Genomic DNA, 20,717 nt, shown 5'->3' with positions numbered 1-20,717 from the left:
GCAAAAAAACACACCGCTCCAGTCTCATAAACTAGGTGAGACATTGCGTGCCAGACAACTTACTCGAGCTCTGTTTCAGCCCTGTCGCAGAATGGACGATCACATTCAGAAAGCCATACAGCCCCGTAGATTCATCATCTATTAGGGGAAAAAGCAATTAAAGTCACGACAAGTTTCAGATACACTAAAAAAAAGAAATGCAAATCACCTTCAAGGCCACCAAAAGGCACTCACCTTCTTTATTGATTGTCAGAGGAACACTGTGAACCGTCTGTAGCTTCACGCAGGAGTTGGTGAGCATCTGCAACTCCAGCGAAGTCAATGAAAAACTCTTAAAACCTGGGAGAAGACATTCAGAAATCAAGAGAGGCTTGGTCAGTGAAGCCACCAACATCTGAATTTAACTAAGTCACTCTCTCTGAAGGAAAAGAGCAGTTAACGGAATCCCGCTGTGATTTTATTGGAAGGTAGGAAGGTTTCTGTGAGGAATAGCAGCGCTTACACTTTTTCTGCTGCTCCCGAATGATCTCCCTCCATTCTTCTCGCTCGTAATCAGACGAGATAAGGAATGTGTAGCCCTGAAATAAAGAAATAAAACGCACAAGAAATAAGAACTTTTGCGAATGGCTTGTTTGAATTGTCAGTTTTAAACTTGGTGTGTTTGTGTTTTCTTTTTAGCCAAATATATTATAGAATTCCAATCTTTGTTATTGTCCGGCTATCTGCCATAACATGAAAATAGAAACAATATTAGTGAGAGTAATTGATGTTAGAATTTAAAAATTTTGGGTAAACTATCCCTTTAAGTTTTCAAAAGTCTTAAAGAACTTTTAAGCAAATGCTAACACAGACTGCAGATTTTTGGTATTGGTTCACCTTGCCATTCCTGTTACTGACTCTGAAGGCCATGCATGGAGATATGAGCAGCAGCAGCGATTCCTGTTCGCACAGTTTCTTCCTGAGGCGATCAAGGGCTTTACCTCCTTTACACACTCTCTGAACACGAGATGGAAAACAATTAACACAAAGCTGAGAGTTTGCTGAAGAAAAGCATTTCTAATGAATGCCTTCATCTACCTTTTCTCTCTGGATCTCGTTCTTGATCTGGGAGATCTTGACCTTTATGGAATCTATCTCTTCCTCTGGTATCTGGGGGACCGGGGAGGACTCGGATTCATCAATGGTCTGAAAGGTGACATCAGCTAGCGGGATATACCACTTACAGTCGTACTGCTGCCCCTTCCTAAACATTGGGAGACACAGAAACCAGGGTGTCACATATTTGACAATGAAGATGAGGAGAAGAAAATAAAGTTTAATAAAGATTGACTTGCCCTCCGGTTTGTTTCTTCAACTTGGCGCAAAGCAGCAGGTCGGTAAAGAGGAAGACATGCCGAAGTTTTCGTGCCCCTTCTACTAACTCCACCATAAACTGGTCTCTGAGAAGCTGTCGATTCTTTAAAGACATTAGGATGACTTTAATATGCATGACAATACTTTTAAAACAACAACTGTCTTTTTTTCTATAAAATTGCAGATATCATCAAAATAATAACAACAACACAAGTACTAATAGACCCTTTTCGTAGACTGTGATGACGTGCTTCCATATCGTAAAGCTACTTTTTACAGTTTTGAGAGTGACGACAGATTTGAATTTTTTTTCCTTTTCTGAACAATGTTATCAATCTCTCTATTTTTTCCCCTCTTTTGTAAGGTCTCGGAAATGCTATTGTGGAAGTTTCTGTTCTGTTCTGTTGAAGAAGTATTTGTTGAAGTTTCTGTTCACCACTATTAAAGTTTACCCAATGACGACTTCTGCTTCTGAACTCTGGAAATGTGAAAAGGGTCTTCAGAATTTTTTGCAAACCAAAAATAACATTGACAAACTTAGTTTCAACTGTTCAACAATAGGGGGCGCTCATGTATTGTTTACTGCCCCATGAAATCAGTGGCAGTCATTATTTTTCCTGAGGCAGAAGGTCATTTAAAGTAGGTGAGGAGGAAAAGCAGCCAATGAGAGGCTCAGACTCATTCACTCAAATGGAGGCATGACACACTTAAGAAATTGCGCTATTGTGGGTGAGTCACGGGAGCTATTTCCATGATAATGATGGCAGCCTGAGGGGGTTTCAACCTCGGACAAGCATGGCTTGATGTGATTTAAAAAAGTGTGCTTGATGAGATGATTCACAAAAGGCAGATATGATGGTAATTACCTACTGTAAATCACATTAGAGAAAAAAGCATCCAAATTGAACTTTCAACGAAATCTAAACAACAACAAATAACACAAGTAGCTCATTTTGTCCTTAAAATTGAAAAAGTTCCCTACGAGATATTCCCAAAAATGTCCATCTCAGGTCAGTCTTTATAACTGGGTGTGTATTTGCATTCTTGAGTGACTGAACTTTCCATAATTGAAGGGTGTGTGACATACGTGAAAGACATCTGCTCTTTTCATGGCCTTAAACGTGGAAACGTGTGCGTAGATGCATTCAAAACATTGGCTCTGACCTGTGACCCTGGCTTCAGTGAGTGTGTGTTTATCCCTTATGTTTAAACTTGCATTTTTTTACATCAAGATTTGGCCCACATGATATATGGGTACAGCATTGACTTTAGTCGCATTCAGAGACATCTGCTGAAACCGCCTAAGAGGAGATAGATGCAAAACATGGCCATGAACTGGAAATCCATCATCTCGCAGACAATAATTACACAGGACATGGACCAAGATGTCCTGTCACAAAGAAACGATAATGCTGGAAAATACAATATTTTCTTTCTGAACAGGCATTATCAGAGCTCTGAATGAAAATGTACACATGCAATTAAATTTATCATGTTTTTATCATGTTTTACCACTAAATCAATTCAATTGGACTTAGAATATAGTGCACAAGAGATATAAGCTACGTTTATGGCACTTTTGTGCATTTGAGTCATTGTTGAAGCTTGAAAGCTTCAGTTATAATACACTGGTTTTGTAAAATGGATCTTTAAAGTTTCTCCTTTTGTGTTTTACTGGAATTTTTTTTTTTATTCCTTTAATACAAAATTGTTAGTTGGATCCCAATTGAGATACAAATAGATATTTTGGGTCTCTGGCAATGAGTCACAGTAATGATTAATGTTGAAAAATAATATTTTATGATGAATACTTTCTCGTAAGATTGAATAATGAAGTTTTTATTATAGATTTCTTGCAAAGTGATACAAATTTCTTCATTTTAGTACAAATCTTTACTGGAAGAATGATTAATTGAGCTGTTTTGTTCTCCAGTTCAGACAGTCAGACATTCTTTTAATCTTTTAAATAATAAATAATCTCTATCTTTGAATTGAATCTCTGTATTTTCTGTAATAAAATGCCTGGCATGTCCACAAGCCTACAATCAGAGAGTCACTTCCCACACAGTTTTCCAGTAATCTGCGAGGAAGTATAGTACAAAGTCAGCTCAGCTGACTCACAGTACAGAGGGGCCGGGGCATTATGCAAGAGAGCGTGTTTGTGTTCATTCTGAAGCTGGGAAGGGTGTTGAGACACTTCTCGTTTCCTAAAATGACCTTTGATAAATGAGGAAGGGGAACAGGAAGGCGGGAGATGATTATATTGTTGACGGGACCCTTGTAGCGCTATGCAACCGGAGTGCACTAATGCATTTTTGTACACTGATAGTAATCCTAAAAATTACAGTAAAAGAGAATTACAGTAAGTATTTTCCTTCTGACCTGGTCACCTTGAAAACATGAGAGTATACAGATCTTTTAAATTACTTTTCAAGGTAAAAAGTAAAAAACATTTTTTTTGTGTGTTTTTTTTACAAATATCATATTACTGATGATATTATCCTTTAATAAGTTTTTGAGGAGCTGCATCACATAACTTTTCAAACCTCGCCTTGTCCAAAAAAGGCCTTACATGCCTGATTTTATCTGTCTATCTTATATTTATCTGATATTTTATCAGACTCAATGACCTTGACAGTCATTAGGGTCCTCATATATCACTTTCTGTTTTTTTTTTTTTTGTTTTTTTTTTTCAGCATATTGGTCACACCACATGATTTGATTAGATGGACAAAAGTTTTTTAAAATATAAATAAATCAGTTTTCGATAAAATATTATTTAATTAATTTATTAAATAGCTAAGCTATTAAAAAGTGTATTATGATTTCAGGACAGTTTTATCACCCTAACACCCCCCCACACACACATACACCCCCCATAAGATAAAAACATCATCATAAAAGTGCTGTATTCATGTCATAATTATGTATTCACTTTTTTAAAAAAATTGATAAATGCAGACAAAAAAAAAAATAAAAGTCACATCATTGACCCATATTACAGTTGGGCAGCAGCAGCACTGACCTCTCCTTTCTTCACTGTCATAGACTGACGACGGGGTGTGATCTCCTCATTAATGCTGGACAAGAAGTTCTGGGAAATCCGGAGGGCGTCCTGCAGGAGAGGGCGATCTGGATGACTGGATGGGGTGTGCTTCAGCAGGTCCTATATTAAAGAAACACAGGCTAATTTAAGGCCTTGTTTACTACTGGTATTAAAGGATTAGTTCACCTAAAAATGAAATTTCTGTCATTAATTACTCACCCTCATGTCGTTCCAAAGACCTTAATTCATCTTCAGAACACAAATTAAGATATTTTTGATGAAATCCGAGAGCTTTCTGACACCCCCATAGACAAACGTAATTGCCACTTTCAAGGACCAGAAAGGTAGTAAATTCATTGTTAAAATAGTCCATGTGACTAAAGTGGTTCAACCTTAATTTTATGAAGCGATGAGAATACTTATTGTGAAAAAAATACACAAAAAAACACTTTATTCAACAATTTCCTCTCTCCCGTGTCAGTTTGACACGTGAGCACCATGACACATGCATGTGATGCTCATACAGGAGCCAGCCTATACGTAGAACCCAGAAGCGCTGCACTGTGTTTACAACGTGAGACACGGAAGAGAAGAAATTGTTGAATTAAGTTATTTTCGTCGCTTCATAACATTAAAGGGATAGTTCACCCAAAAATGAAAATTCTGTCAGTAATTACTCACCCTCATGTTGTTCCAACCCCGTAAGACCTTCGTTCATCTTCGGAACATAAATTAAGATATTTTTGATTAAATTTGAGCGCTGTCTCACTCCTCCATAGACTTCTAAGGGACTGAAACTTGCTGGCCCAGAAAAGTTATTAAAGAGATCGTTAATATAGTCCAAGTGACTACAGTGGCCTAATCTTAAGTTTATAAAGCAACGAGAATACTTTTTGTGCGCTAAAACAAACAAAAATAACGTAGCGCGTAGCGCGTCTGTGTTGCACGTCACCACGTATGCTCAATATTGGCCGACGCTGGTCATGTGTGATACGTGGTGACGTGCAACACAGACGCGCTACGCTTAAACACTACGCGAAAAGACTCGACGCCCAGAGAGAAGGAAATGAAAAGTGGAATAAAGTCGTTATTTTTGTTAGTTTTTGCGCACAAAAAGTATTCTCGTCGCTTGATAAACTTAAGATTGAGCCACTGGAGTCACTTGGACTATATTAACGATCTCTTTAATAACTTTTCTGGGCCAGCAAGTTTCAGTCCCTTAGAAGTCTATGGAGGAGTGAGACAGCGCTCAAATTTAATCAAAAATATCTTAATTTGTGTTCCGAAGATGAACGAAGGTCTTACGGGGTTGGAACAACATGAGGGTGAGTAATTACTGACAGAATTTTCATTTTTGGGTGAACTATCCCTTTAAGGTTGAACCACTGTAGTCACATGGACTATTTTAATGATGTCTTTACTACCTTTCTGGGTCTAAAATGGTAATTGCGCTGCTGTCTAAAGGGGGTATCTTCAAAAATATCTTCATTTGTGTTCCGAAGATAAATGAAGGTCTTACGGGTTTGGAACGACATGAGGGTGAGTAAATAACAGAAATTTCATTTTTGGGTGAAACTAACCCTTTAAGATGGATTTTGGTTGATCGGATCACAAGTGGACGACATTAAAATCTGGTGTAAACGGGATCTAAAACCTTTTAAGCTTGTTCACTTTTAACCACTTCCAGAGGTAGTCGAAAATGTATTGGACCGGGTAGAATGCGTTCAAACAGTCACAAAAGGCCACCACCAGGTGTAAACGGGAATGTGTCTCCCTCATCTACTTGTGATCTGATTGACCAAAATGCATCTTAACACTAAGTGTAGATAGGGCCTAATAATGCAAAACACTCAATTGGTTAAATGTGTAAATTAATATAGTCCATGCACTTCCAAATAAAACATGTTGCGTCATAAACACTTTCACTTGAGTCATGATTAGGTGTATGCTCTTTCAGTTTCACTCACATGGAGGACTAGGGTGCTGCGAGTGACGCGATCCACCGGTTTATACAGCAGGGCTGAGAATGAGAACGGCAAAGAAGTGATCAGAATACTAAGCAGTGAAAAAAGAGAGTAAATTTGGAAGAATTAGTGAATGAATCATCATCTCTTACTTTCTAACGAGTTCTTGGCATTCTGATCTTTACCCTCTTTAGCACTCTTGACTTTCAGATTCTGAAGGTAAAAAGGGAAACAAATACATAAAATATCCAAAGAGGCAAAGATATCAGCTCTTGTTTTGACAGTAATGTAAGCACCCTTAAAACTGACCTCTGAAATCTCGGCAAACTGAGAATTAGCTTGACAACACTTTTCGGCAGTTTCCACGGCAACCTTATAGTTGTCCACAAAAGCCCTGTACACACCGAGCTGGCTGGCCTGTGTGGGAAGATAAAACGACAGGAGAGAGTGAGAGAGAAGGTGGTTTAAAGATAAAAGTCAGAGCTAGAGGCAGATTACTCATGCATGTTACATCGGCTTAATTCTGCTTACAAAGGTAGAGCAGGCAGTTTTACGTGGCCTGGTATTAATACCAGCCTAACCCAGCATAAACACAACAGCACTCAACACAACAGACACATTATGACAATGACGTCATTGGTTGAACTGTATGTATATATATAATATATACACACATATATATATATATATATATATATATATATATATATATATATATATATATATATATATATATATATATATATATATATAAAATTATAAGTTGAAAACTATTATTATCTAAAAAGATCAAACACACAAAAAAGTGTGTCTAAAAAGGACATATTAACAGAGTGATCACACACTGAAACAAAGGAGAAGTGACTTGGGGCAAACGAAGCCAAAATGTTCTGGTGAATGAGCATTTGTGTCGTGAAGAAAAAACACCATTCAAAAGACAACAACTGTGAAATGGACACGTAACAAGCATTTTCCATGGCAACATCTCGAGTGCTGCCAACACTGGGGTAAATAAGAGAAGGACTTGTGATGGGGCTTGTCATGAGGCAGAGAGGTTAAGCACTTCCTTCAACAAAGCCATTATACTGCAACTGGGGAAACTTGTGAGCGATCCAGAATATGAGCATCATTACCCAGAGATCAGAAAAAAGACGGATTACATCGTGCTGTTAACTCCGCTAGCTGATAAAAGATGAATACTCATTAAAAGAGTGAAAAGAACCATTAAAATGAAAAGAAGCACTTTCTAAAGACTCTCCTCTAGTGAAGTGTTCTGAGGACACATCTTCAGTGGCATGGCAAAAAGTGTTATATTTTATTTGAGCTGTGAATGGGAGTTCTCAGTTCATACTGAATGTGATAAACACTTGAAATAATGTAATATCATGGAATAATGTCAGGAAATGTCTACTGGTGTTTACCAGTTCACAAACAAATATGAGCCGGTTCATTTTTCAGCTTGACAATGTATTCTGACTCACGAACAAATATGAGCCAATTCATTTTAGGGAGTCAAAAACATACAGCTTGACCAGTGTATCTTGATTCACAAACAAATTACTTTTATGAACCGGTTTATTTTAGTGAGTCAAAAACTTGCAGCCTGACCAGTGTATCTTGATTCACGAACAAATGACCTAATGAGCCGGTTCATTTAAGGAAGTCAAAAAACGTACAGCTTGACCAGTTTATCCTGATTCATGAACAAATGACTCTTATGTGCCGGTTCATTTTAGGAAGTCAAAAAACGTACAGCTTGACCAGTTTATCCTGATTCAAGAACAAATGACTCTTTTGAGCCGGTTCATTTAAGTGAGTCAAAAACGTACAGCTTGACCAGTGTATCCTGATTCACGAACAAATGACTCTTTTGAGCCGGTTCATTTAAGTGAGTCAAAAACGTACAGCTTGACCAGTTTATCCTGATTCATAAACAAATTACTCTTATGAGCCGGTTCATTTAAGTGAGTCAAAAACGTACAGCTTGACCAGTGTATCCTGATTCACGAACAAATGACTCTTTTGAGCCGGTTCATTTAAGTGAGTCAAAAACGTACAGCTTGACCAGTGTATCCTGATTCACAAACAAATGACTCCTATGGTCTGGTTAATTTTAGTGAGTCAAAAACTTGCAGCAGCTAGACCAGTGTATCCTGATTCATGAACAAATGACTCTTATGAGCCAGTTCGTTTTAGTGAGTCAAAAGCTTACAGCTTGACCAGTTTATCCTGATTCATAAACAAATTACTCTTATGAGCCAGTTCATTTTAGTGAGTCAAAAACGTACAGTTTGACCAGTGTATCCCTATTCACGAACAAATGACTCTTATGAGCTGGTTCCTTTTAGCGAGTCAAAAACTTACAGCAGCTTGACCAGTGTATCCTGATTCATGAACAAATGACTCTTATGAGCCTGTTCATTTTAGTGAGTCATAAAACATGACCAGTGTTTTCTGTTTTTTTTTTTAAACTCTTAAAAGCTGTTCTTATTTATGAATTGTTTAAAAAGATGTGTTTGAATCAGTCTGACAAATCCTTCACTGAACAGAGCCGTTACTTTATCGACATCTGACTCACTAAAAGTTATTAGTTTAAGTATATAAATGTAGTGAAGGGTGGACTAATTTCTGTAGGAAACACTGGCCTGAACCTATTCATTACAGTAAGAAAACAACATCTGAGACAATTTTTGGACTAAACTTGTGTAAGGAGTCAGGGGAGTAAATCCCATGGCATGAGAGTTGGCGGTCCACAGGGAGAGGGAGAGGGCAAGGGAATGCCCAGCAGTGAGTGGGTTTCCAGGGCAGACACATGGACTCCTGGCACCATGACATCATGCATTCTGGGAAACAGAGCAGACACTGGAATCACTGTCCACTGAAAACTCTGTGTGACCATGTCTCCCAGTGGGATTTCCTGTTTATTTACCCCTCTCTGTGTAAAACACACACACCCTGGAAGAGAACTGTCATTTCAAACACATGGCATATTCCCCCAAATATTTGTGGTTTATAAATATTCCCTCCATGCAAACATATCTAAATGCACAAAGATAAAGGAACAAGCCACAAAAATGCTCTGTTTTACATGTCACTAATGCCTCAAATAATAACAAAAGGTATTTGCAGCTAACAATATAATCATTGTGGGATTAACAATTAATTCAGCCTTCGGCCACACTTCCTCAACCCCAATGCCTTTATATTTCAAAGAAGAGATGAATGTCAAACAACACCTAAATTCACAGCTACAACCATGGCCGTGGATCCCAGAGGGGATGGTGATAAGTTTCTAACCCAAACCCCAACTGTGGAAACGTCAGAATTTATCCGGTGGAGTGGAGCAGATCGACACCATGCAACAGTTCACTACATAGTTTTAATTTACGGCTTTCAAAACTGTACGTTTTGTTTTATAATATCATGTATGCCTGGGCACAAGATGTAGTGTTTTCACTACATCTAAATTTCACTTTATTTTCACTTTTTCATACAATTGCAAAGGTGATGTATGGAAGCACAATTATGAGAGCTACAGCATAAAACATAAAACAACTAGTTTTTTATAGGAGTCTCTGATGCTCACCAAGGCTGCGTTTATTTGTGAAACAATAGAGTAAAATATTATTACAATTTTCTATTTTAATATATTGTAAAAATGTAATTTATTCCTGTAATGGCAAAGCTGAATTTTCAGCATCATTACTCCAGTCTTCAAAGTCACATGATCCTCCAGAAATCATTCTAATATGCCGATTTGATGCTCAAGAAATATTTCTTATTAATATCAATGTTGAAAGAAGTTGTGCTGCTTAATATATTGTGGAAACCAAGATACTTTTTTGTTCAGAATTCATAAAGTTCAAAAGAACAATGTTTATTTTACACATAAATATTTTGTTACATTACAAATGTCTAATAAAATTACATTATAATGTATCCTTTGGGAATCCTTTCTTTAAAAAAATCTTACTGACCCTAAACTTTTAAACGGTAGTGTATAAAGTGGTAAAATACAAGAAACAAAGTCACAATTCAGAGATATAATGAGAAAGGCAAAAAGAGGGTAAAAAACACAGATCTTTTTTTTTTACGCTCCTTGTTCCAGTTAAAAACATGTAAGAGGTCTTCAATCAAAACATCCATCCAATGAAAAAACAGTTTCATAGCTTAAAATAGATCGTTTTGATATTGTCGGATCTGCAAAGTTACAAGGAAAAATAGATTTGCATATGACTGTTTCCAGAGCAAGAAATTGACGAATAGTTATATATCATCATTTAATAGCTGACATTTTTCTACACTGCATGTAAGCGTTGCATCAAAGTAAGAACCCATTATAATCACTGACGCTGTCTACACTGGATATACAGATGCGCGCTCAGTTTATGACATACTCCACGCACTTGAATCTGTCGACAACAGGACAAATGGAAGAGAGAAAGAACGTTCGCTTTTACGCATCGGAAACAAGAGGATGGTTTATTTTAATGGCGTCCCGGATCATGTCAGAGGATTATATGTTTGTCCAGAGCATTTTGTTTTGTAAACGAGGCACAGTGTAATGGAGAGTTTGCAAAGAAATTTTTGTTGAAGGATGATCTGACAGCAGCTGCATCTCCAAACCGTAAGTAAATGATTTTATAATGCTCTGTCTGTAAATGACAGTTTTACATGAATAATGTTTTCAAAACACTTATTACTCACATGCAATAGCAAGTGGGCGTTCAGACAGAGGGTCAGAAAATAAGAATTTTTCTGCATATAAATAATTTTTTTGTGCAAAAAAAATATTAAAATTATAAGTGAACCTCAAAAAAAAACTGCAAAGAAACTTTCTAGTTTGTCGTGAGATCCGGCTACAACACCTTAATACCTTTCAACCCCAGCATTTTTGACCGCAGCCCCACCGTTCTAAGAGCAAGACCCCCTATCTGTTTTACATGCAGTCGTGTGGCTCTGAAAAGCTTTCATCTGCACAAGCGTCAAGTCCTGCGGGCGTCTATAAAGATGGGGGTAAAGTTTCAGTTTCCACAGCTAATTGTGCCGAGTGGAATGATGTGGCTGTTGCTCGTGAAGCTCACTAAACCAGTTATCAAAGGAAATTTTCCTTAGGGAGGACCGGAGAGACATGCTTTGATGATGACTGCGTTTATAATCCGTCTCTAAAAATCTCTCTAGGGTGGTCTGACAGAAACATCATGTATTGATTACTAAATTAGACACGTGCATGTGGCAGCATCAAGTTACACCACAATTCAGTTGAATAACAGTAACACTGGCATATTATTAGATGATAGTGCATTTTGAACCAGTGATTTCAATAATAGTGCATCTGTTGGCCAAAATCTTGTAATATGATACAATTTCATATAATATAACAGTTTTGCTGGAAACACAAATTAATAGAAAATTGCATTAATTAAAATGCATTTTTTATAGAAAACATGTATCGGTGTCAGATGGGTTATCGGTTGCTATTAGAGATTTATTATTAGTTAATTGTGCATGCTCTTTTCTTCCATTTTTACTTTTAGATTACCTTTGTGTCATCTAATGTTCACTATGTTATTCTTAAATAACATTAATAATTTAGGAACATTGTTATCTTTAGCAACTCTCATAATAAATAATCCATTTTCATACTTCAAGTTTTCATACTGTAAAATATTGTGATGCCTAAGTTAATACACTTGTAACATTTAAAATGATCAATTTTAGGTTTTAATGTTTTCTTTTCATTTCATTAGACAAAATAGTAGTGTTTTAATATTGGTCATTTATCGGTTGTCTGTCATTACCTACATGAAAATAATTACTGCATGAAATGCTGAATTGTTGCATAATTAAATCCCCTAATAACTTAAAAATGAAAGGCTTTTCTAATTTTAATATCTTCTAATCTTCTAAATCTTGTATTTTTTTTCTTTTTGTTTTAAACCAAAAGATCCAGCATGAATGTTGTGTGTTTTATATTAAACAATATAATACAGTACTGCTCACCAGTTTCTGGAAGAGGTCACCCACACATTGATGGTGGCTCCACTGTTGCACTCTGGGTAACAGGCCATCATAAAAGTCTTTGTGGATCTCATGGAGCTCAGGCACTTTGAAGAAAATTGTTTCTATCTGCTGGAGGGTTAACATGGGCTGTGAAGTGGTGGCAGCAGCTTTTAGGGGCTTCATAGGCTATAATAAAAAAAAAACAGGGGGTCAAAAGGTGATCCATGTGCTCCCATTTGTAACCATCTGGGTGCAGTGCAATGTGCAAAGCTCAACACCACTCTCTGACGGTGATCTCTGACCCTCTTTAGTGAGTAAGCATGCAGTAAATCAGTCCTGTATTACTCACCAGTAAGAGCGCCTCCAAGTGGCTGAGATAGGCTTCCTCACTGGCCAGAATCCCTGACAAAACCCATTTCCTCATCTCCAGCCCTTTTTCGACATCCAGCTCCGACTGGGAATGTCCAGGGTGAGAGTGGAAAGAATGAAGAAAGTGCCCATTACAAAAGCCTTTAGGGTTCAGCCAAAAACACACATTCCAGTCTAAAGGCCCTAGGAATTCCTTAGCAGGGTAATCCTCATAAAAACTTAAATCCTATCCAAGACAGCGCTCAACTATAGATTACATAATCTCATATATTGATAGGAACCATCCCAAAGAATAAAGAAAAAGGATGCAGAGGACAAAAGTTCAGCGCATACACACATTTGCATAACCACGGATGTTAAAAGACCCTTAAACCTGAAGCAAAAGAACCGATATAAAAATTTAGGCTGATAATTATTTTCATGTTTTTTGCTATCAGTTGATAAATGGATGATATTAAAATGTACACTTTCAGTATTGTCTCTAAATAAATGATAAATAAAACACAAAGAACTAAAATCAATCATTTTAAATGCTACAGGTGAATTTAGGCATCAAAATAGTATAATACAGTATGAAAAATAAAAATGTGATTAAATGTGATAAAAATTATTAAAAATTTGTGTAGTAAAACACAGCGATTGAATTGTATTTTTTTCCTCTGACAATATAAGGATGAATTGGTTGTTTTACTTTTTTTTTTTTTTACTTTTTTATTCTTATTTATATTATTCTACTAAAAGTCCACCAAATGCACTGTTTAATGTAATAGAACGGAATTAATTGCCTTTGTTTAAATATGATCATCAAAACATAATACAGTATGAAAAATAAATTTAATAATGATGACATTATCATTAATTATACATTGAGCATGTATATTTAAACATCCAATATAGCCTATTTGAAAAAAAAAATTGGCCAATAACCTATATGGTAACAATATTTCATGCAACCCTAATGATTCAAAAAAAAAATCATACAAAAAAAAAACATTTGAGAGAGGTGTTTAAACACCATGATATCATGAAAGCAAATGCTAGTTCTCTGTATATCAATGTCCCTTACTGATTTAGCGGACTCCAGGGACCCTGAGGTCTCTCTAATGCTTCGGCCCTTTAGGTGAAGGCGAGGAGAGGAGAGGGAGTCATCCGTGTAGGATGCAACGTCAGGCTGCATACGCTGGTCCTCCCCTCGAACGCCATCATAAACGTATGCTGGAGGCGGGGTCCCACTAAACGGGATGTCTGCAAATAGAGACAAGAGAAGTCAGGGTGTCATACTTGACTTAGAAGTGTAACATCTGATTTTATTCACTTTGAAATCATATCAATAATTCAAAATAGAGTTAATATACAGTATAACAACAATAAAATATTAGTACATAATATAATCTCCATTGTCAATAAGTGGCAAGCACCCAAACATGGGTGATATCTTAATAAATCTTAATTTTGAGTGCCTGAAATAATCAATACATCCTTCATCAGGCAGAGAGTCTCATACATCTCTTATCTCTTAATGTAATCCACACAGAGGACTGAAACCTTAGCCAAAAAGACTTACCGCCTGAGCTTTTTCCTCTTAGCAATAAAGACCTTGACATATAATTGAAAGCAACAGATAATGTCTGCCAAGCGAAGACAACCAAAGCCGTTAGGAATTCATCACCCATTTCGCATTTATTCTTGGAAACATTATCTACCATCTCTCTAAATCACAGCCTCAATTAAGCCTCCTGTTCATTATTAATGCATGACGCTGCAACTGAATTATTAAAAATGTGTGTAGTAAAATGCAGCGATTGAATTGTAATGGTTTCCTCTGACAATATAAGGATTTTTTTTTATTCTTATTTTTATTATTCTACTAAAAGTCCACCATGATGCACTGTTTAATGTAATACAACGGAATTAATTGCCTTTGTTTAAACGGACTCTGGGAAAAAGAGAGGACTTTTTTTCAATAAGCTTGAGCTAACATTTTCTTCATATGATCTGGTTGCTATCGTGACAGACTGAGTATTTGTTCCACACCTCCAGGGAATACCACTGATACCAACCAGAATGAGTTTAAGAGCGAGTCAGTCAAGTAAATCGAGTCAGTTCTTTGTTATTCCTCGAGCCTGACACAACTAATGAACAATGGAAGACTAGAGGACTTCATGCATGCCTCTGTCCTGACGGAGACCCTTTTACTGCCACTGAAAAGATGATCTGCAAGTTAGAAACACGCCAACTCACTGGCGGAAATGTGAAACTGAAGTCAAAGCAGTCCATTTAGGAGAAGACTGACACAACCCCATTGAGCAGAAACTAAAACCTCTTAATCACTCAAATAGCAATGAATAATTCAACACCATTGTTCTTGTTTTAATTACCATTGATGAGGATTAAGGGCTACATGGATGAATAGCTGCATTAGTGATGCCATTTTAATATACTGGGCATGTTTAGATTTAAAAATGAGGAGTTGCAGAGCTGAAACCAAACAAATGCACTTCATACTGCCTAAATATACAACACAACTGTGCTTATAGGAACAGTTCACCCAAAAATGAAATCGCTTTTCCATACAAGAAACGCATAGCTAAATTAACCAGGAAAAATTACAACATCATGTGTATCATATACGGCGGCTATCATTCACATCAGCTGTGATTCATAGACTGCAGTGATTTGAGACATGATGAATCCTCATAGACTGTCCTGACAATTGTGAGTTATCCCTCTGTCTGTATTTGTAAAGTAAGTTGTCTAAAAGCAGTCATTCATTTCCTGCAGTCTGTGAACAGCTCAGCACCAGTGAGATGTCCAGACGCAAGCATATCGACTATGTGTCTGTCTTATCTGGTGTCCTGATCAGCTCAAATAAGGCAAAGTCTGAAGCTACAGTCAAGAGCTCTGTAGATGTACACAAAACACGTACACACACACAGACACACACACACACACACACACACTGGAAATCAATACTGAAATCCACTCTCATTGATCCCTCACAGCTCTTGCTCTGTACATAGTATGTTTAAACTAGAGTTGTCACGATACGATAGCTTCAGTAGCCAGAAGCAATACCACTGAGATTTCAATAACAATTTCAATACCACAGCGCAAAAATATGTCAATGAGCACAGTCCTTAGTTTAAATGCTAGCCTTTAAAGGGGCCGTATAATGCCCCTTTTTGTAATATGTAGTATAAGTTTCAGGTGTCCCCAGATTGTGTCTGAAGTTTCAGCTCAAAATACCCCACAGATAATTTATTATACCATGTTGTAAATTACCATTTTTCAGTGGAAGGAAAAACATGCCGTTTTCGTGCATGTATCTTTAAATGCAAATGAGCTGCTGATCCCCACCCAGCTTTCCAGAAGAGGGCGGAGCCTTTACAGCTTGTGCCTCAGATACTCAACCAAAAACTAGGCTAAATCTTCTGTTTGGTTTTGATTATCATCTCTATTGCAGTCAGGCTCATGTGACATTCCAGTTCTTCTTCATCATGAAAGTTTAGTATCTGCATTCGTTCTAAAGCTATATCAGTCTCAACTTCTGATATATAGTTTTCTGAGCGCACGCAGGGCAGTCCTGCTGAGTGGCCTGGCATGTAGCCTGCTTAAAAGAGAGAATAATAGACAGAGCATGAACAAATAGAGAACAGGAGAAAAGAGGTTGAGGTCGAGATTAGAGAGATAGCGAGAGAGAGGTCTTTGCTGTCTGAATGAAAAAAGGAAGAGCCATGCCAAAGGGCAGCGAGTGTTACTATGTGATTAGCGACTAGCGCTGAGCTTATGAGCAAAACAATTCCTGTGGCTAACACCAAGGCCGCATGGACTGTGAAAATGGATGTGCTTCATATGCATACAAACATCCTGATGTCATTTTAAATAAATGCTATTCTTTTGAACCTTCCATTTATCATAGAATCCTGATAAAAGTGCATCAGAGTTTTCATACAACATTGCTAAAATATTTCTTGAGTGCCAAATCAGAATAATTTCTGAAGGATCGTGTGACACTGGAGTACTGGAGACTGGAGTAATGGATCACAGGTATATATTACATTTTTAAAATATATTCAAATAGAAAAAAATTATTTTAAATTGTAATAATATTTCACAATATTGCTGTTTTTACCATATTTTTTATCAGATAAATGCAGCCTTGTTGAGTATAAGAGATGTCTTTCAAAAGTATTGGACATTGTACATAATGAAATGTAATGTAATGCAATTTAAGTAATGTATTATCCACAGCTAATCTACACCTAGCCATGTATTATCCTGCTTTTATGGTTTGCAGCAAAAATGTGACTGGAATGGTTAAAATGACGATTATTTTCAATAAGAAACTTGAGACAGCCAGGTATCCCAGAATGCATCTCCCACCAAGCCAGTGTCAACGGCACAGAAGAAAACCTGCATTATTTTAAAATGATGAAAAGGCACTTGGATTAGCTAGTTCAGGAGTGTTTGAATAGAGTTGGAGCAAAACTCTGTTGGAAAGTGGACCTCGAGGTCAAAGTTGAGAACCCCTTGTTTAAACAATCGCTGCAAAAACACAAAGGCCTGATTTCACAGACAGGGCTTGGATTAAACCAGGATTAGGCTAGGCCTTAGTTCAAATAGGACATTTAAGTAGTTTGTATAAACATGGCTTAGAAAAAAAACATTACTGGTGTGCATCTTGAGACAAAACAATGGCACTGACATATTTTAGGATATGACAGTGCAAGTTTGCTATTTAAGTTAAGAAAACTCAAACATGCATTTCAGTCTGGGACTAGTCTAAAGGCCCTTTCACACTGGACGCGATTTTTACGCACGAATAATTCGCGCGATGGTTTTATTTTTTGATCAGCTGTTTGTGTAATGAGTGCTTTCACACCGAACGCGAATGTGCTGCGGCGAAAAAACGACTTTTTTTTTTCGTTTCGATGTCGATTTTTTTTTTCTTTTGCAGCGACAGAAAAGACTTCAGCCAATCATATACTACAAGGACAATGATTGTGTGGCGTAGCATTGCCAACCAACTCGGTTATCACGACTGTGAGTATGTTGTGTGATAGTTTTAGTTGTTGTATAGTCCTGTGCTGTGTAGGCTAGCAGGCTAAACTACATTTGGGATAGAAAGCTAATCGTCAAAGATAGAGATAGAGACCGTGTTTACGCGGCTCATGTGATGGGTTTTGACGCGAACTATTCGCACACGAACTATTTGCTTTTTCGTTACGCATCCAGTGTGAAAGGGCCTTAACTGTGAAACCAGGGGATTGTCGTAAAATTGGACGTCCAAAAACGGCAATCTTCCGATGGAATTAGTGTGTGTGGAACAGACCCACTGGTCACTGTGACTGTGAATCAGCCATTAAGGAAGTGTGCAGGGATGTCTGACCATGACACTCAACTTTCCACAGGAAACATACGTTTGAAGCAAGGTCATCTTTCCAACAAAAACACACATCCACACAAACATCCAAACACGCTAAAACAACTAGACTAAGAGGAAAGTGAAAATTATAATAAAATGACAAAAGCTGTTCAATATTTGTGTCAAGAATGTCAAGGTGAAATTAACGAACTGTGTGAAATATTGAAAAACTTGATTGCAAAATGGAATATACATGCGTTTATGCGAAATACCATTAATGAATAAACCTAAATCAACTGTCAACATAATAAAGGCACAGTTCGCCAGTCAAAAGCTTAGAAAGTAAAGAATTCCTTGGAGCCATTTCATGTCTACACTTGTCCATCTACAGCCGTGTCAGTGTCGAACAGCCCCACATACTCAACCAGGAAGTCTTAAAAAGGTCTTCGGTGGAACAAAGTGGGAAATAAATAACGACCTACATTTCCTTGGAAGGAAACATTAATAACTGAGAATTTGTTTCTGAAATGACACACACTCAAAGCTATTATATAATTCTGTTCAAATCCACAAATTAGAGGGCAAAGATACTAACAGAGTGCTTTGACTCCTGAACTTAAAAATCAGGAGCGCAGCTGGTTCGGTCCGCTGGCAGGGGATACAAACGCGTCACACAGTTCAGTGCGAGGCAGATTAAACTCATGACGCAATATCAGCATTTCCATCCTGCGATAATACCAACAACCACCAAAAAAAAAAAAAAAAGAGTGAGTCGCCCCACTCTTAGTCTTTTATCTTGCACCAATATGTGCATACACACACTCACAAAACCACACAGATCATCCTAATCCGTATGTTTGAATATGATCCCAAAGGGGGTGGAAAGCACCAGATGTGTAAGGCCAGGAACAATCCATCTCAGGATCAGATTCACTGATCTACTCAAACACAACCAGCTGCTCATAACTGTCTTTTTAAACTCGAGGATCAAAGTTTTTCCAAGGCCGCATTAGATGATCTGAAAAATCAATAGTGAAAATATTGTGATAGGTCATGTGTAACCTGTCATAAATGAAGGAAAAAATAAATAATTATATAGCTGGGGCCAAGCACAAAGAAGGCACGATATATCAAATGGCTAATATGTATACTGTAGTTGTTTTGTATATTTTTTATCGTATTTTTTTTTATTGCATATAGGCTAATATCCATTTTTTTCCATTTGGAATTTTTTAATTATTACTCTTATTTTTTATTTATATATTGTACAAATACACATTAAAGTACAATAACTATAAATACAAATAGTTTATAAATATCTAAAAAAGAAATAATACAAAATTATAATATGCTTTCTAATCAGTTCCTTTATTTAAAACATTAATATACACACCCCACTGTTTCGGATTCATCATGCGATGGAATTAAATCAACGGTGCTCCAAACAATTAAACATTTATAAGTATTAAACATCTTGGTAATGTTTTTTTTTTTTTTTTCTAAAAAAATCCCCTAATCATATCACAGATAAAGATTTCACAATTATGATGTTAGCAGTGTGACGAACATGAAGATGGACACGGATAAAAAGATCATGCTGTAAATAATGTACCTCTATATGTGTGCATATGGGCCCCTTAGAGGAAACAGAAGGTCAACAGGACATTTATGTTGTGTGAAAATATCATTTTTGGCAGGTTAACATGTAAATTCACCTCATGAAACAGGATGTTGCCTATGTATGTGTATTAAAAGCCTGCCGGTACTACTGTTGTTTTATCTGGAGCATGTGGTTATTGTGTCTCATATTTCCGTAACACCTCAAAGACAAACTGATGGGCTGTTTTCCCCTCAGAATGGAGACGAAGTAAATATAGCAGGCAGGAAAAAGCTCTTCAGTGCACTGACAGCCATTCAACTGTTACTATTTTGGACAAAGCAACTTCCTGTTTATGACACACCGTCTACAACGTCACATCAACACCAAAGCAACATTACAGATAAGATACCACTAGGTAAAGTCAAGTACTTTTTCAAGTCTAAATTTAGTTTTTACTATTTTATTATTTCTAGAGTTCCTGAAGTCGATAAAACGCTTTGACATCCTGCAAAAAAAAAAAAAAAAAAGAAAAGGAACAAGATGTATACAAAAGGAAGCAGGTAAAATATCAGTCATATATGTATGTTACTCTTCTTCCTCCTTAGTTTGAAGTGTGGACCTGAATCCGAAACATGGGAACCTGTAAAAAAAAGTTCCTCTACAAACTGAAAAATGATCCCCAATTTAGGTTAGTGGCAATTATCCACAGTCAATAGAAAACAAACTTCTCTAAGCTCAGGGAGATGTTTGCTTGGTTTTGACCTATTTGAACCAATAGTATTTAGTTACATTTACTGGAACTACAGTATACTCAGTTCAGCACACCATCATTTTTCATTTCAATGTGTCCAGCCTCCCCTCGACAAACACAGAACTGGTACAAAGGGAAGTGAAGGAGTCAATGACAGAAACAGGTATTTCTTAATATATTTCACAAGGTCTATTTAAAGGCTTGTAGGAATGAAGACAGCCAATTTATTTTCAATATGACCTTCACATTGGACACTCTCAATCTTC

The 20,717-nt window shown here is 36.9% G+C and overlaps 1 protein-coding gene across 3 annotated transcripts in view; it reads right to left on the bottom strand.

Moving 5' to 3' along the window:
- The window catches only part of LOC308680922 (breakpoint cluster region protein), a 49,145-nt gene that overhangs the window by 15,724 nt on the left and 12,704 nt on the right, over nt 1-20,717 (bottom strand). For 2 of the 3 annotated variants that reach the window (XM_081349377.1, XM_081349376.1), the window contains 13 exons: nt 13,802-13,980; nt 12,716-12,820; nt 12,367-12,552; nt 6,673-6,780; nt 6,516-6,576; nt 6,367-6,419; nt 4,379-4,519; nt 1,335-1,456; nt 1,078-1,243; nt 877-996; nt 503-578; nt 235-339; nt 64-138 (listed from right to left, as the gene is read on the bottom strand). In XM_081349377.1, the coding sequence (XP_081205503.1) occupies nt 64-138; nt 235-339; nt 503-578; nt 877-996; nt 1,078-1,243; nt 1,335-1,456; nt 4,379-4,519; nt 6,367-6,419; nt 6,516-6,576; nt 6,673-6,780; nt 12,367-12,552; nt 12,716-12,820; nt 13,802-13,980 (1,497 nt within the window). Of the gene's footprint in view, nt 1-63; nt 139-234; nt 340-502; nt 579-876; nt 997-1,077; nt 1,244-1,330; nt 1,457-4,378; nt 4,520-6,366; nt 6,420-6,515; nt 6,577-6,672; nt 6,781-12,366; nt 12,553-12,715; nt 12,821-13,801; nt 13,981-20,717 lie in introns of all 3 variants that reach the window. The other variant, XM_081349375.1, reaches the window with a different exon arrangement.

Source organism: Scardinius erythrophthalmus, assembly GCF_964197995.2.
Source record: "Scardinius erythrophthalmus genome assembly, chromosome: 20".
In the NCBI taxonomy this organism is placed as follows: domain Eukaryota; kingdom Metazoa; phylum Chordata; class Actinopteri; order Cypriniformes; family Leuciscidae; genus Scardinius; species Scardinius erythrophthalmus.
The sequence above is the reverse complement of the archived record's forward strand: the minus strand, read 5'-3'. Positions and strand labels throughout refer to the sequence as shown.